At 35.6% G+C, this 24,100-nt stretch overlaps 4 protein-coding genes across 6 annotated transcripts; 2 read left to right on the top strand and 2 right to left on the bottom strand.

The window, feature by feature from the left end:
• Positions 3,760 to 6,068, top strand: LOC105166154. Its single transcript, XM_011085397.2, has 3 exons — positions 3,760 to 4,349; positions 4,825 to 5,048; positions 5,744 to 6,068. Exons 1-3 carry the CDS (start codon positions 4,074 to 4,076, stop codon positions 5,802 to 5,804), a joined length of 561 nt encoding a protein of 186 aa, XP_011083699.1. The 5' UTR covers positions 3,760 to 4,073; the 3' UTR covers positions 5,805 to 6,068.
• Positions 9,079 to 18,355, bottom strand: LOC105166153. Of its 3 annotated transcripts, none has more exons than XM_020695528.1 (11): positions 18,152 to 18,354; positions 17,201 to 17,291; positions 16,669 to 16,757; positions 15,603 to 16,514; positions 15,402 to 15,525; positions 15,096 to 15,281; positions 13,928 to 14,563; positions 11,145 to 13,806; positions 10,092 to 10,285; positions 9,941 to 10,000; positions 9,079 to 9,746 (listed from the first exon to the last, which is right to left on the bottom strand). In XM_020695528.1, the coding sequence occupies exons 2-11, from the start codon at positions 17,202 to 17,204 to the stop codon at positions 9,361 to 9,363; spliced, it is 5,253 nt and encodes a 1,750-aa protein (XP_020551187.1). In that variant the 5' UTR covers positions 17,205 to 17,291; positions 18,152 to 18,354; the 3' UTR covers positions 9,079 to 9,360. The 3 variants fall into 3 exon arrangements, with proteins under 3 accessions (XP_020551187.1, XP_020551188.1, XP_011083698.1); XM_020695529.1 differs by having other exon boundaries at positions 17,125 to 17,291; positions 18,152 to 18,353; XM_011085396.2 differs by lacking the exon at positions 17,201 to 17,291 and having other exon boundaries at positions 18,152 to 18,355.
• Positions 20,427 to 21,589, top strand: LOC105166152 (deoxyuridine 5'-triphosphate nucleotidohydrolase). Its single transcript, XM_011085395.2, has 3 exons — positions 20,427 to 20,730; positions 20,814 to 20,905; positions 21,004 to 21,589. Exons 1-3 carry the CDS (start codon positions 20,531 to 20,533, stop codon positions 21,246 to 21,248), a joined length of 537 nt encoding a protein of 178 aa, XP_011083697.2. The 5' UTR covers positions 20,427 to 20,530; the 3' UTR covers positions 21,249 to 21,589.
• On the bottom strand, positions 22,765 to 23,175 carry LOC105166295 (E3 ubiquitin-protein ligase RING1-like). Its single transcript, XM_011085603.1, has one exon. The coding sequence runs from the start codon at positions 23,173 to 23,175 to the stop codon at positions 22,765 to 22,767; it is 411 nt and encodes a 136-aa protein (XP_011083905.1).

Here is a 24,100-nt window from a genome sequence, read left to right as displayed (position 1 = left end):
TGATTGTTTATCCGAGTTCTGAGCAGACATTTTGTTGGGTATCCATGCTTTTGACATAATCCATTTGATTTAGTGATGTTCTTCCATCCCTGATCTGTGTAATAGCAATGTCAAATCTTTTGAAGTATATGCCTATTTGCAGTACCAGTCGAAGGAGTGGTGGCTATGATGTTGTAAAACTACCTATTTTATGAGGGGTGTTTTCCTCTCTGATATATAAACCAATGGATCCTTCTGAGCCTCTTCCACTCCGTCTATGTCTCTAGTTTTCTTTTGCTGCATATGCATGTAATATTCTGCTTCTTGACATTGTGTGGTGTCTAGCTAATTTTGTGTTTAGCCTTTTTACAATGTTTCTATCGTTGAATTATTAGAGATGAGTGACCATCGAGGTGAGGATTGCTGATCGGATATATGAATGACGATCCAAAAAATGCTTCCAGACTACAATTATCTGATCGATGGTTTCCAAAAAGGAAAATGTTTTCTGATTTTGTTTTCACAATCCCATACGTGTCCAGGCCTCAATTAAGCCTCTTGAATAGATGTGTGAGTGTGTGTTGTCTTTGTTTATTTGTTTTTCTGGAATGGAGCTCCTGATGATGTGAAGATTTATATAATGTTTCAGCCTTGTCTGAAAACCTCAAGTGTTGATAGTTTTTACCTCTTTCTGAAGGAGCCTTGTGTATGTTCTTTGTTGAATGTACTAATGCTACATTTGGATTGAAGGATTTTATGTCATGTTCTTCAAATCCCTACTAATAGATTTAGTTTTATTTGGATAATTCTCAATTTAAAAGATTTTAAATCCGTTTGACACTGAATTTGTGTTTTATGGGATATTGATAAATTTCAATTTCTTTTAAGGGTAAATTACAATAGCTTCTTTTGAGGTTTGTTTCAAAATTAAAAATATCTTTTGATGTTTGATAAAGTTATCAAATTCTTGGATGGAGTTATGAAATTGTTGGTGGAATTTATTTAAAAAATGCAGGAAAAAAAAAATTAGAAAAGTAATGTAATTTGAAAAAAATTAGAAAAATAAGTGGCACTGCGGTTACTCACCGCGGTGCCACAATCTTTATTTAAAAAAAAAAAATTTCTGTCACTGCGGTTAACAAAAAATTTTAACAAAAAAAATTTTAAAAAAAAATTATTTTATTTGATGATGAATTGTTGCTAATTTTTTGTTAAAATTTTTGTACCATCATGGTGAGTTGTCAATCATCAAATATACTGTTCGACTTCCCTTGATGAGACAAACATTTTCCACCACCACTAGACTCGCCTCGACCTAACGGTTATAACGAAACCAACCTAGTTTAATTTTATTAAATATTTGTTGAGATATGAAAATTTGAAGATTTTTTCGCTGAAAATTCACGCTGAAGCTGTTTGTTGCCATTTTCCATCGTCAAGACGAATTAAGACTATAGTTGTTCGAATCCTAACGTTCAGATGATTCTAACAAGACCGTTCTTGTTTAATTTCATCAAGTATTTGTTTGTTCAATTAAAATACAATAATTTTATTAAATTTTATTTATTAATTAATAATAGTGGACAATGTGTATTTTACCCATATGTCGATTATTTGTATATGTAATTGAATATAAAATATTTGAGTTATATAACATTTATTTTTATAAAATTTCATGCGTGATCTATGTTGTTATATCACAATTTACACATATTTATGTTTTGTTTAACATAAATAATTTACTTTCTACGATATATTTGTACATTTTGGACTTGTAAATGTTTTTTGTATTATATAATTTATTAAAGCATAAATAGTGAAAACTTGAGTAAAATTTGAAAATCACTAGAAGTAGTTCTGTGTGTGTGTGTGTGTGTTTTTTTTTTCTCTTTTAATAAAATATATTTTAAATTAAAATTTTATTACAATTTTTAATCGACACCAATCTAGACTATTATGGAAAAAAGAGTGTTACAGACATAAACTAGTGGTTTTGATTCCTGCCAAAAAATGTCTATCAGTTGACGAAATAATCAACTTATTCAACTTATTAAGTTTTGTATTAACTTACAAATTAGTTTTATTTTTTTTCTTTATTTTTTTATAATGTGTTGGTATAGATATTTTGTTTTTACTTATTTTATATTTTAAAATATAAAATATTATTTATTATATGGACATAAAAATGACATGCCATGATGACTAATATAAAAAAAAAAAAACAAACTTTTTCATTCATAAACGACGGTTTATGATACGCAATACCAATTTTTTGGTTATGTCGATGACATTACTAATTTAGTTTTTTTTTTCTTTTTTTTTTAAAAAAAGTATGATGTATTGATTTATATATTTTATTTTTATTTATTATATATTTTAAAGTGTGAAAAATTATATATTGAAATGGTAATTTTTATAGTGTTAATATTATTGTCTGAAAAATTAAAATTATGTTATAGCAACTCCAGGTAATATATTATTATTATGTTCACAAAAAACTTAAAATTTTGATTACTCACATAAAATGATTATATAATATTCAACATACAAAAATATAAAAAGTACTTTTTTTCGCCCAAAAAGATGATTACTTTGATAAATTTACAAATTAAAGGATTAAAGTGAAAAATCGATCATTTTATCCTTAAGAAAGTCAAAGTTCAACTACATTTTCAATGAAAGATGGTCAAAAGTTCTAAATTGAAACAAAAATCAAAGTCTATAAAATGCTAAAATCAATAAATAAATTCAAAGGATTAAAGTGATTTTAAATACAAATTTAAGTGGTCAATTGTACTATTTATTCTATAAAAAAAAAGTCATTTTCATTTATAAATAGTGGTTTAAATAACGCAACACCAAATTTTAATATATCATTATACACTTAAATATTTGTACCAATATACCCTTCACTTTTACCCATCTTCACTCTTCGCTTTTAATTATATAATAATTTTTACTTTTAAAATTTATATAAATCTATTTAATTATATACATGTAAGTATTGATTTGTTAAAAAAAAATAATTATATTTATACTCCTTATCTGTGTTCTATTTAAAGAAACTAATTTTGTATTTTGCATTATTACAAAAATTATCAATGACAAAAAATTAGGAGTAATTTACGTAATGTAGATATTTTTTTACGAGTATACATATAATTTTGTAAAATGTAAAAATTATTTATATAGATAATATTAATATTTTTGATAAATATATTTAATTTTTTTAAAAAAATAATTTATATAAATAAATTATAAATCAAAATTATAAATAGAATTTTTACGAGTATACATATAATTTTGTAAAATGTAAAAATTATTTATATAGATAATATTAATATTTTTGATAAATATATTTAATTTTTTTAAAAAAATAATTTATATAAATAAATTATAAATCAGAAGTATAAATAGAATTATTCTTAAAAAAAAATAATAACGAAGGGCTGAAAAAGTCAACACCGCGGAGTTGAATGAAATCTTGTCGCGTAGGCCCATATTATTTAATTAATTGACCTATGTAGAACCTCAGGTGTGTATATAATATAATATACAAATACATGCTGTACGCGTATAACCTTATTATATTCGGTGCGTAACATATTATAAAAATATAAAAGGGAAATTACACTCAGCTCCTTCAAAATTTATTATAATTATAATTATAATTATTTTTTATTATTTTGAAAGGTGGAATAAGAGATGAAGATGGAAAATCTGAATTCATTATGAAATTGGTATTTGTGAGTAAAAATATAATGGAAGAAGAGAGTCAAAGCCAGTTGCTATAATTATAATTCACAAGACTTTACTGCCGGAGAAACCCCACACCACATCGTCGGTGGAGGGTTTTTTCAAGGTACAATCCTCATGAGCGGTGTGATGGTTGTACCCTCTCATTCAATAAATTCTCTCCTTCCTTCATTAAAAACCAGACACCGCACTGTTTAGGAATCCAACCACCCAATACAACTCCACCCCCACCCCCACCCCACAACAAGCTTCTCTTGTTTTTCTTCAACTGTTGATTCATCAAGAAAACTGAAAAAAGTAGGTGATTATCATTATTGTTGGTAGCCCACTAAGCAGAAATGAAAGATGAAGAAGCCCAGAGGATCCAAACAACTCCTAGCAGCAGCAGTACTAGTACAGCTTCAGCACCAAGTTTCAGTGTCAAGAAAGATGGCTCTGGCTTTGAGGGACTGTTTGGCAGAGGCAAGTACAAGTTGTGGGCTTTGGCTGCCATAACTCTGTTGGCCCTTTGGTCCATGTACACTGGCTCTGTCACTCTTAAATGGTCTGCTGATAATCTTACAAACTCCTCAGATGACTTGGACCACTCCATCCATGGTGATCTTGATGTTCTGGTACTAACTCTTTTTTCATTATTGTCCTTATTGTTGCTCTGTTTTCTTGCTTGCGTAGATGCATCTTTTACCTCTTATGGGTGTTGTTGATTGTGTAAGCTTTTGACTTGAGCAAGTGGAAGATAAACACTGTTTTGAGATCTATTAAGTTATTGTGTACTAGAGATGGAATTTGACTTAACTAAGAGAATTTGAATAATGGGATTGCCAAAATTGGATCTATTCACTAATAAACAACTGATAAAAGTTTGAAGCTTTCTTAAGTTAAGATGGGCTGTTACCTCTTTTGAGAATAACGGCTTACTCATCACTCATATTGATCAGTGAAGAAATCTATGCAATTCCAGAGTCTCATTTTCTACTAGCACTTCCTTGCTGATTAATGGTGTTCTTAGGTGTGAGTGACAGTACGCAATGTTATGAGAATTTTTTATGATTTGTAGAGTTTTATGCTCATTGTGTTGGAAATCTGCAGGATGTAGATGAAAGGGTAAAGATGGTGACGCAAATGTGGAATGTGTACAAGCATAGCAGTATTGCTAGGCTGCCAAGATTCTGGCGAGATGCATTTGGGGCAGCATATCAAGAACTGACCAGTGACGTTGCCAGTGTGCGGAACGCTGCCCTTCTGGAGATTGCCAAGATGTCCTTCCGGTCTACCGACGTATACGACCCACCTCCGGTGGAGTCGACTGCTAGGTAGGTAAATGGGATTCTGTGGTACACACATTAATCATCAAAGGTTTCATGGGGCAGTTTGGTTGTGGAGGGTTGAATATGATATAATCACATACTTTGGAGGGAAATTTTGGGATATTTACAAAGATTGTGGAATTGAAAGAGGCCTTCATCTTGCTGTATCTAAATTTGGTGCTAGGATACGAGTATCATTTCAGTTCTAGCATTGTAGATTGAAGCTGAATACCATGAAATCTAATGACTTGTCTCTGGAATGGAATGGTGAATTAGATTTCTGGAGAGCAATGCTGCAGATAAGTTTGTGAGTTAAAAGGCCTTAGCATTCATTAGCATTGCTATACATTACCTCAAGGCAAAATGCGGCTTGTGAAATGCAATGCTTGGTATTTGTTCCAATTTTAGTTTTGTAAGATTTTAATGTGGGATGCATAGGATGTCGGAAGTTTGTGATCGATATTCCTTTTAAAAGAAGCCAAAATATGTTGGAAGAGAATAGGATGTACCAACCATGAAAAGTGCAGAATGAAGAAACCTTAAAAATTGAGATTAGGATGTTTGTCGGTGCAGGCATTGTTCCTGAACATATCATTTTAATTTCTCTCTTTATATGTCAAGCTTTCTGGGTTCAGAAAGTTGTATCATATTAGGATGATGAACTCTGACAATGCGTTCTTTTGTATACTTCTGCTACACAGAACATCGGAAGGGGAAGTTCGACCAAGAATCCAGGTTGTGAAGACAAGAAAGCAGAAATGACTATTGCCAGAGCAACGGCAGAATAATGCAGTCTCAGATTTAATGTAAGTTTGCATGAAACGATTACAGTCTCCGCCATAGACTCAGCTAGTCTACTGTTATACGGTACCGCCTTTGCATCCTCATCACAAAGTGATGAGATGCACTCCAAGTTCCTTTTCCAGGTTATATTACTACATGCATACTAAAGTGTGGCAAAATTGGGAGAGTAGTTGTAATAAATGATCATCTCCTTGCAATACAAAAGCTTCTTCTTGTTCTTCATTTCTCTGAAATTTGCTCTATTTATGTATTTTACTATGATATATATGCATGTCACGGCCGACATCGTATGGCTGGCCGAGTTGTCTATGCCATCAATTAAAATGGGAGACTTCTGATTACAAGTCTTGTTGTTACTGAGAAGTGTATTGCTGCTCGGTATCGGGGTTGGAAACTTAGACTTGCAAAAAGTAATCAAATGTTATGTTTAGAATGCTCAAGAACATTTTGAGGTCTGCTTTGCAAAATGTAGAGTAGATTATTTCTTGAAAATGATACAAGGAAGCTTAGTCTTGAAGGTCAAATGTTGTAGGCACCCTGTCGTTCTGTCATAACATGGTTAAAAGGACTATAAGGAAGAGGCTTTACAGCAAAGCTCATTCACCAACTTTTAGCACAAATTAAAGTAACAATATGTTACATGTTAGCTTCTACATGTATACATTATCTTTAATAAAGACGCGGGGATTGAATGCATCAAAGGCAAAAGGGAGCAAACTGAAAATTGCAGTTGAACATGGTCTGAAAGTGTTAAAGCATGAAAGAAAAACGAAGAAAGGGATGCACACGACGACTTGGAAAATGTCTATTTTACCCTTGGGAGATGCATGGATGGATTCATGCTGCCTTTGTCGTACATACCGCATTCTTGTCGTACATGTCCAGGCAGTTATAATGCTGAAGCAAAAAGCTCATGTTACCACAGCAATATTGTATCACCAGGCAGTCATTACAGCAAACATACTTATGCTCTTAAGAAATTAATAACCAAGAGCATATTCATGCGAGCGTGAGAATGATGGGCCACTACCTGTAGGAGTGTTTGATATGTCTGGTGGTGTAACTCCAAGCTGGATTACATTCTACTCTAGGCTCAGCTCGATTGAACCTGAATCCAATCATAAGACAAGTTGGTTTGGTTCGAACAAGAATTCTTCATGAGACATGGGCAGTCTTGATTTGACAATGTCCACATGGTTCTTGGAATATGGCGTACTGATATATGTAAGATGATTAATAAAAGACAATTCTACATGCAGAAAAGCAGCTTGTGTACTTGATACAGGTAATCTTAATTGTTTAGTATGCATTGTGTGCATACACCACGCATAAGCGCTCATCACACCAACTCTTTCAGCGAGCATACCGACAATACCAAGATTGATATTCATTACTTATGGTGAAAACTTTTCACTCATTTTAAGATGAATACTATGGGTAAATTACAACGATTTCCAAAATTTGACAAAATTACGAATGTTATATCTCGACCTTCCTCTTGCAACTGATCAAGCAACAAAGACCTGGCAAAAGAATTAAGTGACAAACCTCGTTTGTACTTTCATCTAAGAATGTCTTTGCCCCAGAAAGCTCAGACTTTTTATCAATCCTTGATTAAAAATTGTTATATTACAGTATTAGTGCACAACCACTTTTTTCCATTTCTGCAAGCAAGCATTCTGCCTCATCTACGAATCCTCCTTGAGAAAGTGAACCAATAATAAATTTATATATTTGAACGAAAAATCCTTACTCGAATCAAGTTTGGTTGAATTAAATTAATTAAAAAATAAATGTATTATACTTGCTATGTGATTGGTCATTTTTTCTAAACTGTACACCAACCACACGGCAAGTATAATTTGCCATATGATTGGTTCAAATTTGATGAAGTCAGGTCCGAATTTTTTCACCCATCAAATGTGCATTTAATATTTGTATGGGTGAAAAAATAAGATGACCTCAGCTCGAACGCCACCGGCGCAATTGTGGGCCGTGCGATCACTTTTACAATTATGTGTAATTATCATAATATTTTTAGCAGTTGATTACAATTTTAATCAGTTCTTAATTATAACTAAAAAATTATTTATATTAATAATTATAAGAAATAATAACAAATCTAATTTATTAAAGAAAAAATGTGGCGAAGTCGTGGACGCTATTCGCAACTTCATAAATGAAAAATATAAAATAAAAATTAGTGAGTACATTTATGTGAATATATGAGTTTGATTATATGTTTGTTATGTATTTTTTTTAAAATATTGTAATAAATAAATGGGCCATCTCCGTTCCTGAGCTGGCAAGCCCTCATAGCAAGCTCCCGGACTGGGGTGTTACTGTCTCTCGTGCCTCATCCACGCAGGAATCTCCTGCTGGGCCGTCACTCATCAATCATTATATTTGAATAGTTGACTAATTAATTTTATTTAATATAGGTTTTTTTAATATTATTATTTTTTATTTCGTATTAAATGGTTTAATACAAGATCATTAGTGAATACGAAATCCAAAATTTTAATTTTGGGGAGTAAATTTTTTATTTAATAGGACCAATTAAATTTAGAAAGTGAATTACATATTAGAATTAAATAATTTTCTTATCAATTAAAACAATTATCATTAATTTTTTTGAAAATATAATCGTATATACTAATATTTCAATGATAGAAACACAAAAATAATACCATTAACTACACTTAAACCTCATTTAAAATACAAATCTACACTTTTCCATAATTTTTTTTTTTTGAAATTACACCTGTACTCCTTCCAAAACTAACACTTTCATGTATATTGTTATACGTATAAAGAAATGAATATAATATACGTATATAATGAGGTTAACATTAATATTTTTTTCTTATAAATATAAAATTGTTACATGAAAATATTAAGTGAAGAATAAAATTAAAAATTTATGTACTTTTTGTTACCAACACTAATATTTTTCGTCCAAATCTTAATAAAAAAATCAGAAAAATATAATTTTGTATTTTCAATAAAAAGTCTAAATGTAATTAATCATAAATAATATCATGAAATTAATATTTTTTTATAGCTAACCATAAATGATATAATTTCGTAAAAAATGTACTTCTACACTGTTCATCCCAATTCCCAAGTCATACTCCCAAATGCACAACACTCGTGTGAGTTGGAAATGAAAATGCAACCTAGATAGATAATGGAATGGGAGTAATGCAACTAACAAAACTGAACAAAGACATGTAAAAACATTGGATAATAAAGGCATCCAAGATCTTGGAAAGTTAACAACATAAGACGACCAAAAACCTGGTCTACTGCTAATACATAATCAAAACCTTCAACTCTTACAATAAATAACAAAACTACAGTTGAAGATCGCTTCACAAAATTGCTTGAGCAGGGGGCATATTACCTGCTGCAGTTTTCCTCCATAAAAAGAGGAGTCAAAAAGTCCTGGCTACCAACAGAAGCATTTACAGTCGTTCTGAAAACAATGTATTTACAATCTCCTAGTGACTTCTTAATCGTCAACCGTCTGAATCTCTCCCATCATAATCCGATTGCTAACCACGTTGAACCCCAAAACAGATGGACTTACCTTCTTCCCTTTCTTTCCCTTCTTTTTTCCTCCTTTTGAGGCGCCATCAATAGCTCCCATGCTACCTGGGTCGGAGCCCCCAACATCCATGTTATCGGAAGTCATATCTCCCACGCCGGAGGCAGTGGTTTTTCGATCATTCCGATTCTTGAAGGCAATTTCAAGAGAATCCGCAGGCAAAAAATCTTTGTAGTTCAGAAACTTGTCGATGAACTCATGGTTAGGATCAACTGAGGCAAGATTCTCTGCTAGTAGTGTTTCAGCTTCTGATCTTGATATCTTTAAACAATATTCTAAGATACTTGTATCTACAGAGAAAACAACATATGATCAGCAATAGAAACTACTAAAAAGGTATATTTCTTACCGTGTGCTATCAGCAACTTGAACAAGAGAAGCAGCACTATAGGATTTTATAATCAGACAACATTGGCGTCGTGAATCTACACTAGAGGAAAAACAGAGACGAGAATAAAGAATAACAGTTGCAGATAGATGATACCTTTTGACCCCATTAGTCTGATGCACTCACTCTCACACCATTCCTTGAAGTCCACAGCCTCTGTAACAGTAGCCCAAAAAGTTAAAATTGGCTCTCCCTCCTTATAGGGGGAAAATTGGGGGAAACAGAATCCATCACCAAAGTGATCTACCTGAATGCTTGTTCAAGGCAGTTTTTTTGCCTTTCAGGGATGATTGAGCGGAGGAAGCTGAGGCAGAAACCAAATAGTCTGCAGGTTTTCCCCCAGCGGATTTTTGTCGGTTCAATGACCCTCCAAGAGTACCTTTTACAGGTGTGCTCTTGCTGCCCCAACCACCCTGCGTTCCAAGTTGAGGAAAATCAGACCTGCAGAAAAAATGAAGCATCTTAGGTAACAAGTTATTCTTCCTGAAAACAAACCATACCATGAATAAAACCAGGACAGCGCAAACTGAAAACACTATTATGCTAAAAGTCCATCATAGCTCAACCAGCATGTCAACAGTCAAGACTACGGTTACTTTAGGAACCAGCCATTCCAGCCAATCCCTTTTGATGTTACCGATGATAAAATCATATAACTAGCTCGCATTTAATGATAAGTACGCAAGTTAAACCGGCAACGTCCCACAATCTAGCCCCAATGCTCACCTCTACCTTTTTCCTTCTTTAACCCCTGAACTCACTTGAAGTGCAAATCACCAGCACCAAATCTCACTACTGATTCCAGCTTCTTAACCAATTCAAGCAACTTAACAAAACAGATCTAGTAAATCAGTAGCAAAACAACTACCCACTCCAATGCCAGCAGAGACATCCTATCTGCTCCAACCATGTGTACATGAGGTGTAAGCCTGTGAGACAGCCTCTTCCCCTTTCATCAAACTACCCCCCCACCCCAATCACCCAATGAACTGAATCCTAAACCCTCAAACACACATCACTCCACCCAGCCCCCATCATACCAATGACCATTGCATTACAAATGTGATGCTCAGGAATCTCTCCTTGGATAAGCATTGAACATTGCTAATAGCTGCAGAGAGCTTGAGTAGAAAGAGCAAGCCTTATTGAATATGAAAGCACAGAAATCTGGAAACCATGATTCCTATAGACAGTAGATTTTAGCATTTCAATAGAACACAGAACATGAAAATGCATTGTTAACGCCAGCATCAAGCTGATATATATGATATAGTAGACGAGAATGAAAGTAGAGTTATACTTCTTATCCTCTTTCTTTGGTTGCTCTAGTGGCCCCCAGAACAGATCATCCTCAACTTTATTTTTCGAGTGAGAAGCAGCTTGTGAGTTGATTGGTATTGAGGATGCAGCCTTTGCAGGAGACGAGGACAATGACCATGATGGACCACTTCCACGGGCAGGTTGATTTGTTGCAATTTTCTGAGGAGTTGGCACCGGCTGTGGAGAAGAAACCCTTCTTTCTTGCTCCTTTAGGATGTCCCTCAGTGATGCTGGCTTATGAGGTTTTCCAGAATCAGTGGACCAAGCTGGGGCAGGAGGACTGGCAGGCTCCCCCTTCCAGGGAACAAAATCTCCCAACGAAGGGCCAGATGGCACAGCAGGTAAAACCTCCTTCTGCTGTGGTATTTGGCGAGCATATTTACCCTTATCAACAGGACTTGATCCAACAGACACATCAACTGAAACTGCAGGAGTAGCCTTAGCTCCCGCATTTTTAGCCTTAGCAGATTTTTTACGGCTCTTTTTAGTATCTTTAGCATTGATGAAGTCATCATCAACAACAGAATCAGCTTGGGAACTTATAATTGAAGTCAAAGGTACTGATGGTGTACTGTCAGATATCTCCATCTCCCTGTCACCTAATTTTGCAACGCTATTATCCCAGAATAGGTCTTCTTCTTGGCTCTTCTTGTTCTTAAGAGTCAAGGAACCGTCTGACTTTGAAAAACTTAACTCAGTGCCGGCAGTATCCTGCCCAATGTCACTAAATCTCTTGTGATCTGTATTCAGAACTATCCCAGACCAAGGAGTCGAGACATTCATGGAGCCAAGCGATGTGGAGATCTCAGAAACTGCCATCTCCTTCTCCTCCTGTACTCTCTTCTGCTCCTCCAGTTGTATCTCCAGTAGTGATTTTGGTTTGAAACCAGGAGCTGGTTTCCAAGCCCGTTGTCCAGCATGTGCTTCTACATTCACCTGTGACGCATATGCAACTTGTCCTTGCTGCACCTTTGTTTCAATTGTCACACCAGCACTGGCATGATTAAGGGCAGGCAACAAGTTTTCACCTGGTAGTAAATCCAGATCATCAGCAGCTATTTTGGTGTTCCTCTTCGCCTTTTCTGCAAAAGATGTTGCATCTCCTTGGTCAGCTAATGTTTCAGATTTTGCATTTACTGAGTTTGTTCCTTCAAATTCTGATTGCTTTGACTGTTGCGACTTAGAGACGCCCTTTGCCGAGTCAGTTAAAACCTTCGAAGACTTCTGCTTTTTTGACTTCTTCTCTGACAATTTTTTTACTCCCCGTGCTTCAGGAATTTTCACTTCCTTCACCGAAGAGGAATCATCAAGCTGCTGTTCCCCTAAATCTAGTGGCTCTTTGAAGGCTCCTGACTTCATCTCTGCCAATGCCTCTACTGTGTCTTGTGGCTCATTCTCATGACCAACTGCCAATTGCTGCTGCAGAACTGATTCCTCCAAATGTTCCTCAGCTGGAAAACTGGAAGCAATGTCAGAGGTAGTATCTCCAAGAGACTTATCAGAGTTTGATATCTGTTCCAAAACGAACTTGTTCGTCTTTTCTGGCATCTTAGTCAAATCCATGCCACCTGTTGTGCTAGATGAACTCTCCTGCTGCTCAACAATATGCTCAGATGGAGAAGAATCCCAATTCCTTTGCTTCACATTATTTGCGAAGATTTGGTGTGGCAGATGCACGGAAGTTTCTGGACCAATATTTGCACTAATATCCTTAGAATCACCAGGAGGCAACACAAAATCAGCAGCATTTTCACTTCCACCTCGCACATTGGGAGCTTGTAACTGTGAGCGAAGATGAAACAAATCATGCGGTTGTTGGAAGTGGTTGTGGTCCACATCATTTCCAGCTGCAAACCCAGCCGTTTGCAGTTTTGCAAAAGAATTCTCACCTAATCGCTGGTTATTATGATGCTCAGAGATTACTTTTGAGAGCAACTCTTGCTGCTGGCGCATTAACTGCTGCTGCTCTTCCTGCTTCTCTTGCTGCTTAAGCAGCAACAGTTTATCCAATAGTGAGATGTGCTGTGATGCAACAGGGGCCTGGGATTGCAACTGCAGCAAGTACTGCTGTTGCAACAAACTCAGAAGTTGTGGATCTTGAGATATACCAGAAGTGAGGAGCTTTTCTGGAGTTAACATCTTGGATGGATTATCCATTGATTGGGCGAATAGATTAGTTAAGGGTGTATTCTGTGGCGTTAGCCTCTGCTGCTGTATCCCAAATGCAGATTGTGGAGGAAAATTCGGACTGTGATGAATGTCCAACTTATCTTGAAGTGGGTCCAACCCCCCTTGAACGGGAAAATTCAACCAACTACTCATTCCATTGTTCATAGTGGATGTAGAATGGTCAGATAAGCCTTGAAGAACAGACATTGACTCCACACTCTGAGAATGATGTTGCGTCCGAGCATTGTCTGTATTAGATGATAGAAACTTCGAATGAGGTAGTGAAGTCTCATTCACATCTGTCTTTCCAACAACAGAAGCAGCATCCATCCCAGGCCAAAGTGAATAAGGATTTGACATCGATCTCTGCCTCTCCAGTGTCAACTTTTTGGCCAGCAAATATGGGTCATCTGCAGTACTAGATCCCAAATGAGGTAGTGCAAATGAATTATTTCCACCGTATCCCTGCATACCTGTAAAACATTGCATACTACATTAATAGAAAGGCACATAGAATCACAAAATAGAATAAGTAATCACACAGATCCAAAAACGAGCAAACACTTGTTTTTTCACTTCTTTAAATAGACAAACCTTCTGAGAGAGCAAACTTCTCAAGTGGGGTGGTACTTAAACTGCCAACCATCAGTGACTCCAGAAACCTGTTTTCAGCCTCAGTCGTGGAATCATGTTTATATCTAGATTCATCTTTTAACACATCAACCTCACTTGAAGCTGTATGAAGCTTCCCAAAAGTGCTGTAGTTTAATCTACCAGATAAATCTTGGATTTCATTTGCCTTGGGTGTACTAAATCCAGGAGGTGGCCGAGCCTTGGCACGCAAATGAGGCATCACATCTCCAAGTAAAGAGAAGGGAGAGTCAGGTGGTGCACTGGCCAAACGAACTTGCAACTCTATGCCAAAGTATCCAGACTCAAACCACGTGATGATATCACTCCCAGCAAAAGGGCCTTGAATTTCACCTTGTGGATCTTTATAGTAAAGAACTAGGTCTTCTGGAGATGGCGGAGACATCTTATGTGGTTCCATCTCCCTGTCAAATACTGCAGATGGTAACCTTCTCATAACTGGTTCATCACCAACTTGCCACTGGGTTGGTCCTTTCTTGGTCTTAGGTGATCTAATCATACTCGTTTCCCAGACATTGTTAAGATCTTTCTGAATATCTGTAGATGCCTCTCTCCAATCCGAAGTTGAACGTGAGCTATCTGCAAAAGATGAACATTTCCATGAAACAATTGAGGTTGCTGGAGTACTGATTCCCCAACAGCGGATACATCATTCTTCCTATGAGTAGCACTATCTTCTCTCACTGGATTCCCTAACTGTGATACATCATTCTTCCTATGAGTAGCACTATCTTCTCTCCAAGCTTAACACCAAGAATTTGTTGCTTAAGCCATAAAAAAACTAAAGATAACAGAGTTACCTCACAAGTCTCCATATCAGGCTAAACGTAAAGATTCTAAACACCACAGACAAAATGTATTAACATTTCATCAGATGCACAACCACCAATCAAAGGGCCATGAGAAATGGAAACTATAACTGGAATATCAGCTAAAATAGCTTCATAACGACAGATGCCACAACCAATAAATCTACAGAACTCTGAACATGAATGTATCTATCCCAGAGAAAGATATTTCGATTGATTCATAAATCTATGTTATTTAAGTTGTTTCTGCAATTTTCCGTCCGCATGGTCTCAAACAATCCAAATCAACTCCTGGAGTTTACCTTCAGTATTCAATTTGCGACCGGAGAAGGCCTGATACTCCTGCATTGCCTCAACTTTTGCATTAGGCCAAGAATAAATCTGCTTTTCATGGGACAGGCCTTCTGAGTAACTCGAATAACCACCGGGATAGTCCAACGTTTCGTGCTTAGAATCATCAAGAGAAACTGGCAAATCATCCTTATTTCCTGCTCAGGTCAATGAAAACAACAAAAACTGAACTATGACAATATTCATCCAATAAAACAGAGCAAGACTAGAGAACAACACATGTAGAGTGTTGAATTGTTCTAATAAAAATATAATACCTCCAAGCCTGTTTCGTCTTGACTGCATAAAGTCAGCTGTGGTTCGGCCAGCAGATCCATCTTTACTGACCTGTGGAGCACCACTACTGGAGATTTCTCCTCTGTCAATTCCCTTAAGGATAACCTACAAAGACACCTAAACAATCAATTTAAGAACCATCAGACTATTTAAACATCCCACAATTTAGATATCAGGATTACCAATTCTTCAGGAGTAGGCGCACAAAAAGCCAGAGGTTCTATAGGTTCTTCTTGTGTGAGGGAGGGTACGTGAACAACACCCTCCAAATACTTTGCATGACGTATCATGTCAGTTGTCCTGTATATATCAATCAATTTTGTCCGGTTATAAAATAGAAGATGTGGGTCGCCATGGCCACTTTCACCTCTTTCTGCAACAGGTCCATGCGATTGCAAGTTAATCACTGTGTGAGTAACTGAGCTTCCCCCAGCACTAACCCTTCCCCTGCCAAGGGAAAAGTTAGGGGCAGGGTTTTCAGCACGTCCCCTGGCATGTGAAAATGTTGGGACCTGTTTATTTGGGGTTGAAGTTTGCTGATGAGCATCTGCTCTGCCTCGGCTGTAGGAAGTGTTAGGTCTCCAAGGTCGATAATGATCCACATCCTTCTCATCCTTTCCATGATAAGGAAGGGGGGAGGACCCTTTATCAAGAATCACATCATCTTCTCTGTTGGAGTCCCCCCACTTCTCACGCACAGCATCAGCCGCTTTGTCATCAGGTCCCCACCGCGTGTTCCATTTGCTCTCGCGACGTTGCTCATGATTATCTCTGCTTCCTGAATCTGTCCATCGCTCACCTGGGGTACGACGTGCTTCCCCATAGTATCTCGCAGATGAATCAGCCTTGCGATCCACCCTGCGATTATCACTATGCTCTCTCTCCCCCTCCCTCCATCGGTCTTTGCGGACAGAGGAATTAGTGTCCCTTTCTTCATCACGCCAGCGGTCTCGACGACCAGATTCCATATCCAGCACAGAAGGACGGAAAACATCTTTCTTCCTATAGTTATCAGTCAAATCATCAACTGCTCCAGTTACCTTCATAGCATCAGGGTGATTGCCATGACCTGGAAGTGGACTGAAATGGTTCTCCTGCATCAAAAAATACCAAAATGAAGACATGCTACATAGAATGTCTTTTGTAAACATTTTTACACCAAGCAGCCCTGTTTATGTCGCATTCCATATATCACAATGGACACAGCATATAAATAAACAACGAAGGATAGAGTAGATCAGAACAAACCCCAGTAACAGATCCAGTCTTATTCTCCCCTGGTTTTGGCAGAAGCCACTGAGGTGAAAGCGGAATGGAATTGTCAGATCCTCGGATATCTACATAAATTAGAAAGGCGTAGACCAAGTAAATAAAACCGCAAGAGAAACTCAACTACATTGAGCAACTAAATAATTGTCTTGCTACTTGTAGAGATGTTTCATATTCTCTTTTTAGCATTACAGTATATAATTCTTAATAACCAAGCACAAACAATATTAAGGCAACACCCGCAATTCTTGGAAACAGGGAACCTGAACATTCTACATGGATCATCTAGAGGAAAAATCAGTGAAAAACAAATCCATGCAATCCTTGACTCCAACAAGATGGTGCATTGTTTACTTAAGAAAAATGCTGAGTAACTATCCCAAGTTGGTTTCCTTGAGTCCTAAGCATAGTGAAAAACCAATAAGAATATTTTACCTTTTCAAACTCAAACAGGAACCGAAACAAGCAACACAGACAGGAAAGATACACCATTCATTATTCTTTTCATTACCCATCTTCTTACAGGAGCTTTACATGGCACTGTCATCTGACTCATCTCCCACTTCCAACTACATACGAACAATAACTGGAGGCGCCTAACACTAATATGATAAATAACCAAACAATAAATAAAACCTCAGAACATGGTGGCCATCCACATTAGTATCTGCATTCAGAATGCACACAGAATGTATTACAGATAATGTATTAACGCATCTACTGCATATTTCCTTGAGCTATAAGAATTATCCCTCAAGTGTCAATACAGAACAAAAAATCAGAAAATATAATACCCATTTCATATTTACAGTAAGGAAACAAAAGAATCTCTTGCCAAAGCAGTTGTTTCTCTTTACTCTCTCCAGTAGAGAGTGATCTACTCTTGAGAATATAGAGAAGAGCAGCACCATTTTTCTAATTCCCCATCAAGGATATTTTAATAACGAAAAGTGTTCCATAAGTCTTTCACCATTCCAGAAAACATAAAAGGCAAAATAAGAAGTAATTTTTTTTTCTTCTTGTTCAAACAATTTCTATTAACAAATTAGTCCACAACATTACAATAAATCAATTTAGAAAAGAGATTAGAAACTTTTGTTATCAGATTAAGTGCATTCAGAAGCTGTCACATAAAGCTATCCTCCAAAAATAGTTTATTAAAGCTTTAGTCCATAAATTAACATAAATATTGAACTCCTAGGGCAAAACCCCACTGCCTCCTTTTTTCTTCCCCGGTGGCCCGAAAAGGAGAAATGAATAGCCCCCATCCTCACATTGGGAAAAAGAAATATCAATCACAAAAAAAAAAGGAAAAGTTTATTAATTTGAAATGGAAACCCTAAACCCACAACTCCTCCCGCAAATGCAAGTCCCCTGATTTTAGGGTTTTGCAGAAGAACTGGAATTAATAATAACAACAAATAAACACGCCACAGAGGTGAATGCAAGGAAAACAATAAACCTTTAGGGATCTGGTTAGGGCGAGAATCCATAGCAGTATTGTCAGCCATTGGTGATCGTAACTGAGAATGGAGAATTCTTAGACAGAGAAAGTGAGCTAGAGAGAGAAAACCCTTCGGATTGACTGCTTGAAGGCGCACAAAATAGCCAAAGAGGGGGTAAAATATAGGGCAAACGGCAACATAAATCAGAAACGAAAACTATATAGTGTGTTTAGCTTAAGCACGTCTCACCCTCCGGTTCATTTTAGCAATACCCCTAGCGATTTTTATTCGACTGTACAAATTCTCACTCACACGCGCGAGTCGAGAGACCGTGTGGCTCACCCTCTAATCCCTTCGACTCTCCGAACATCGATGCCTGAGCACGCGCACCAGGAAAGGTTTATGGATATTATCATCTTATCCATATGCGGGAGGTGCATTGCTCCAGTCCTGCGGTGGATGTTAAGGTTGGGCACTGATTAATCAATCAGGTAGCTTTGTGTGAAACTATACGACGACGTGTCGCTATTTACGGTGATATATTGCTTTAGATTTCATTGGTGCCTAACTCCATCTGCTTACATAAGCATTGCACCCTTCATCGCTTGACATTTTCCTTTTTTTAATTAAAATTAATTAATTTCATGTGAGATTTATATTATTTGTTAAAATAAAAATTAACGTATTCTCCTCAAATTTATCATAATTATAAATATTTTCATTATTAAAAAATTTACTAATATTTTCTAAAATTACGAAAGAGTATTTGCTAGATTACTATTAATTTTAGGGGTATTGGTAATTACAGTAAAACTTAGGAAAGCTCGTTGTAATTCATCCTATTTGTTAATGTGTTGGTGTGTGGTCTGAAAAAAAAATAATATATTTATGTCTAATAATAATTTGTTTCTCTCTTTTTCTTTTAATGATTTGTGTTGAAAATATTTTATTTACTTAAAGAATTTAATACTTTACCTCTCAATGGCTTCGATTCGGCTAATTATACTTAAATATTCTTTACAAATATAAAATTATACCTTTTTGAAATTACATTTAAACCCCTTTATAAAATTATTTCTTTATACCCGGCACTCTACCATTAGGTTTAAACGAAAAATTTTAATGCTAATAAAAAAATTACATAATTTTTTTTATTTTGTCCATTTTTAATATTTATATATATATTTTTATACTTATAAATGAATAAATATAATATATACGTGGAGTGGGGTTAATATCATTACAAGTTTTTTTATGTGTCGAAATTATTATACAAAAATATTAAATAATGAGCAAAATTAAAAATTTATGTAAAATTCAAACCCTGAATCAGGTGTAAAAAAGTAAATATTCAGAGAGATGTAAAAAAAAATTCAGAAAAAATATAATTTTATATTTTTATAAAGAGTCATAGTATAATTAATCCTAAAAATTTTTATACTTATTCAATATACGCATAATAAAATATTATTTGTTGAATTATTACAAATAATAGAGTTTAGTATATTAATTAATTGAAGAAAAACAAAAGCAAGTAAGAGGTATTGGGGTCCAAAGGGATGTTAGGCAATTTATTAAATGTAACAATATTAACTCATCTAAAACATTAATTCTTTAGAAGCATCATCAAAATTTGGGTAAATTAGAGTTAATAAGATTCCTCATAACTATAAAAAATTATAAATAGTTAATGATCATTTAATAAATATCCCTCCTCTTAATATTATTATTTAAAAAATTAATATTATTTAATTAAAAAATAAAATTTTAAATTAGTATATGTATATAAAAAAAAATTAATTGGCAGCTCCATGTGTATAATCATAAGTGTGAGAGTTTATATTTAAATATGAAAGGAGGTATGGTTTATTGAGATTAAAAATTACAATTTATTAATTTAAAAAATTATAAATTTTCAATTAATCATGTAATGGAATAAATAGCGGGTTCTATTTGAGTCGAGTGGATCTCGAGTCCACCCCAATTCACACTGTATATATTTTATTTTATTTTTTTAACATTTATATGAATAGAACTATAAAATAATGTATAATATTATAGATAATTATAATTCCTTGATGATCAAATTTTTAATGTTATATTCCTTGATTTGATTTTGTATATAGTATTTTTTCGTACTCATCCCGTTGTCATTCCTAATTTTATATTAAGTATTAATAATTAAGGCAAAAATATGGGGTGCGAACGTAATTAACTCATCTGAAATTGAGTTGGATGACACACCTTGAGAAATGGCGGGAACAAATTGGCGCCATTTTCTTCATCAATTCCGCGTATTTTTAATCACCCGTGCAATTCTTTCTCACCTCCGAAACCCTAAGCCGTTGCGAGTTCGTTCAAAGCCATCTTGCGACATCTGTTTTCTTGCACCGAAAATGGCTCAAGCGGCTGATAACCAAGACCACAGCCCGGAAATCAAAGGGCCATCCGCCAAAATTGCGAACCTTACGCAAAGTGTCGATTGTGAAAACAAGCCTTGTGAAATTCCTCCATTTTTACGGGTCAAAAAGCTTTCGGAGAAGGCAATTTTGCCTTTGAGGGGTTCTCCTCTTTCCGCAGGCTACGATCTTTCCAGGTATACTTGCTTACGCCATAATATGCAACGGAAAGATTGCACGTGCTGTTTGTTTATTGTAGTTATTTGATCCGATTTTGTAGTGCGGCGGAGACTAAAGTGCCCGCCAGAGGCAAAGCCCTGATACCCACGGATCTGAGCATCGCTATCCCCGAAGGAACTTATGCTCGCGTTGGTAATTTTCGACTGCTTTTTAGGTCTTCCTCGTGGATTTTTATGTTCAATCTCCTGAATCAATTATTGGGTTTAATTTATTTTTCTTGATTTTGGTAGCGCCGCGGTCGGGTTTAGCTTGGAAGCACACGATCGATGTGGGGGCAGGGGTGATCGATGCTGATTACAGAGGCCCAGTTGGGGTGATTCTATTCAATCATTCGGATGTGGATTTTGAAGTGAAGGCTGGTGATAGGATTGCCCAACTGATCATTGAGAAAATTGTGACGCCTGAAGTGACTGAGGTTGATGATCTTGATTCAACTCACAGAGGGTTTGGAGGATTCGGGTCCACCGGCGTTTGAATTTTTGGGTCTTCGGGTTGGTACTTTTTCTTGGTAGTTTCATTCCTAATGTTTGTATAGTTGAGATCTTAGTGTTTGAGTGTGGGAAGGGGTGTGGCAGTTTGGGGGAGAGGTTTTGGTTCTTAGTCGTTCTTCAATTCAGTAATTTTGTCGAACAGATAGTGGGTATGGTGCCAGCCCCTTGATGCGCTGCTTATAATTAGATTAGTGCAAGCAATCAGCAAACATTGTTCCTGTTATTTATTCCCATGGAAGATTGGGTTTCTATATTGCTCATGCATGGGCCATGGAGGCACTCCTCCCAAGTTATGGGCTTATTTACTTATCCTCTTGATTGAAAATTTGTTCTGATTACCTATTCACATAAATTGTGCATCATTTAATTGACACGCCATATTATTATGTGCCATCTAACGGCTAATGATTTATATAGATAAAAACAACCATCTTTTTGTTTGTCCAATTCCTTTGATAACTTCATTTGCTTGTTATACTTTGTATTATTGATATATTTAATGGGAATTTTTATACACATTCTGCATATACACTATAATTTTTTGCCTTATATATATATATGGGTTAATTACACTTATATTCTATCTGAAAATGTGAATTATATTTTTTTCAAAAATACTGATAGTCCCTTTGAAATTTTTTTTGTTTACATCCGATCAATTTTTGTTAGGATTTAGATGAAAAATAATAATGTTAATAAAAAAGTTACATAAATTTTTAATTGTACTCTTTATTTAACATGTATATATATTATTTTATACTTATAAGAGAATAAATATAATATATATATATATAGAATTATGTTAACATCGTTGCATTTTTCTCTTTATATAGTTAACATGCATGTTTATGATGAAATATAAATTGATACATTGATTTGAAATAAAATTTCGAGACACACACTTGTGTATAAAAGAATTGATAAATTTATGTCTAACAAGAATCATCAACCAAAAAGATATCCATGATGAGAATCTTAGGAAATCTTTGTGATCCTTCTCCTAGATAAACTTGAAGAATCCAAATCCCCGGGGTATTTGGATTCCAACAGTCCACCTCTCTTCCAACTCCTCCACATTGGAGGGATTAGAATGTTGTATAGTAGCAGGGGCTGTTCTACTCGGTTCTTTCTTCTTGGACAGCAATTGAAAGGATTTACATTGCACGACTATCTTTTTAAAAATTTAAACTGTTAAACAGGAGAATCATAAAATATATATATGATAAAGGGCATTTAATGTGAAGAAGGCCCTTACCCAACATTTGGTTTCATCCTCGTTTCCTAAGGTGCTGGAGTAATTAATGTTTTTGGCCCTCTAGTTTTTAGCTCTAAGAAAACTGAGGATAGCATTTATTGTTGTTCCAGAAGAAAATTGACAACACCTTCCAGGTTGAGCCTATTCCAATCATCACAGGTTGCTATTCAAGAAACAATCTCTATACAAACCAATTCATTTACACCTCAGTGAATCAATCCTACCAGAAACCAGCATCCATCCATTCAACGACGAAAACTTTGCCTAAACCTACACGGTGCCCGACAAATGGGGCAGTTGAGCCTCTTGGACAGCCAAGGGTCGATGCACTGCGCATGAAACTCATGGCGACAAGCCGGCAGGACTCTGCAGACCTCGGCCTGCTGTAGATTCTCCAGGCAGATGGCACAGACGGAGCAGCTTGCCCTTGCTCCGTGGTACAAACAAGTGATCTCTTGTAGCTCCTCAACGGAGAAATGGGAGTACGAGGTGTGATCAGGTGTTTGTGGTGAATCTTGATCAAAAGGTGTGAGGTCTTCTTCATCTTGACTTAGGAAATCCATGACCATGTAGCAGCATATGACGTATACAATGAGGACGGCGATTATGCAGACGAAGGAGAGAGGGGGAGGTAAATCAGCTACTGAAGAGACCATTGCTATGGGGTGGTGTTCTGTTGTCATTGGAAGAGGATCTGTTTATAGGATCAAAGAGATATGAAAGGAAGCAACAGCAGAGAGAGACTTGCTCCCTTGTTAAGCTATCAATGATATGGTTAGGCTGATTTAACAAGCAAAGCTTGTATCAACTGAGTCAAGTTTTTTAAGGACGTGTTTGGTGCAAGTCAATGGGGGAAGGGAATGGAGCAATTGGTACAATTATCCATCATCCAACGTATTGAATGTAATAGGTCTATTATGTCCACACGTATTCATAATTATTTTGCACAAATCGATTATAATCATTAATGTCAAATATCGATATCCAACAATTATCGACAACTATAATAATTATATATTAATCATCAATATCAAATAATTATATATAATTAATAATTATTATTAAAGTATAACAACTACTACTATTAAAATAGATTAACATCTCATATATCAATGACATGAAGCATATGTCGATGACATGAAGCCTCAATATCGTCAATTAAGATGGACCTCATTTGCTCTATTAAATTATTTTGCAATATCACCAAAATTGTATTACTTACAGTATCAAGAAGACCATACTTCAGAAAATAACAAAATTGTTTGGAAACAAGAGTGGGAGAAATACTTCAAAATTTAACACATGCTCCTATGTGATCCAAATTCTTCATAATATGCACCCCAAACAGATTATTGAAACTTGCTTTTCAGCCAAAGAATACAGATAAAGTATCCTTCGGACTTGCTTAGACTAAATAATTTGACAAATCTTTTTCTTGTTACAACATCTGCAAAAGCATTTGGGTTTGACTTCTTGAACGTGACTGCCACTGCAATCTATCACCACATGTTTATTTCTTGTAGGCTGGACGATGGTTGACAATTAGGCGTAACGCTTGTTTAAACAACTACATAGTTGACC

Source organism: Sesamum indicum, linkage group LG7, assembly GCF_000512975.1.
Source record: "Sesamum indicum cultivar Zhongzhi No. 13 linkage group LG7, S_indicum_v1.0, whole genome shotgun sequence".
In the NCBI taxonomy this organism is placed as follows: domain Eukaryota; kingdom Viridiplantae; phylum Streptophyta; class Magnoliopsida; order Lamiales; family Pedaliaceae; genus Sesamum; species Sesamum indicum.
This window is presented reverse-complemented; position numbering and strand designations above follow the sequence as displayed.

What these genes read in the sequence shown, in the direction of transcription:
- LOC105166154 (XM_011085397.2), top strand. Translation starts at nt 4,074, where the DNA reads ATGAAAGATGAAGAAGCCCAGAGGATCCAAACAACTCCTAGCAGCAGC. An exon ending in ATGGTGATCTTGATGTTCTG is followed by an intron (nt 4,350 to 4,824) that starts GTACTAACTCTT and finishes GGAAATCTGCAG; the next exon opens with GATGTAGATGAAAGGGTAAA. An exon ending in CCGGTGGAGTCGACTGCTAG is followed by an intron (nt 5,049 to 5,743) that starts GTAGGTAAATGG and finishes TCTGCTACACAG; the next exon opens with AACATCGGAAGGGGAAGTTC.
- LOC105166153 (XM_011085396.2), bottom strand. Translation starts at nt 18,200, where the DNA reads ATGGCTGACAATACTGCTATGGATTCTCGCCCTAACCAGATCCCTAAA. An exon ending in CGCCTACTCCTGAAGAATTG is followed by an intron (nt 15,526 to 15,602) that starts GTAATCCTGATA and finishes GTGTCTTTGTAG; the next exon opens with GTTATCCTTAAGGGAATTGA. An exon ending in AAGACGAAACAGGCTTGGAG is followed by an intron (nt 15,282 to 15,401) that starts GTATTATATTTT and finishes TGACCTGAGCAG; the next exon opens with GAAATAAGGATGATTTGCCA.
- LOC105166152 (XM_011085395.2), top strand. Translation starts at nt 20,531, where the DNA reads ATGGCTCAAGCGGCTGATAACCAAGACCACAGCCCGGAAATCAAAGGG. An exon ending in GCAGGCTACGATCTTTCCAG is followed by an intron (nt 20,731 to 20,813) that starts GTATACTTGCTT and finishes CCGATTTTGTAG; the next exon opens with TGCGGCGGAGACTAAAGTGC. An exon ending in AGGAACTTATGCTCGCGTTG is followed by an intron (nt 20,906 to 21,003) that starts GTAATTTTCGAC and finishes TGATTTTGGTAG; the next exon opens with CGCCGCGGTCGGGTTTAGCT.
- LOC105166295 (XM_011085603.1), bottom strand. Translation starts at nt 23,175, where the DNA reads ATGGTCTCTTCAGTAGCTGATTTACCTCCCCCTCTCTCCTTCGTCTGC.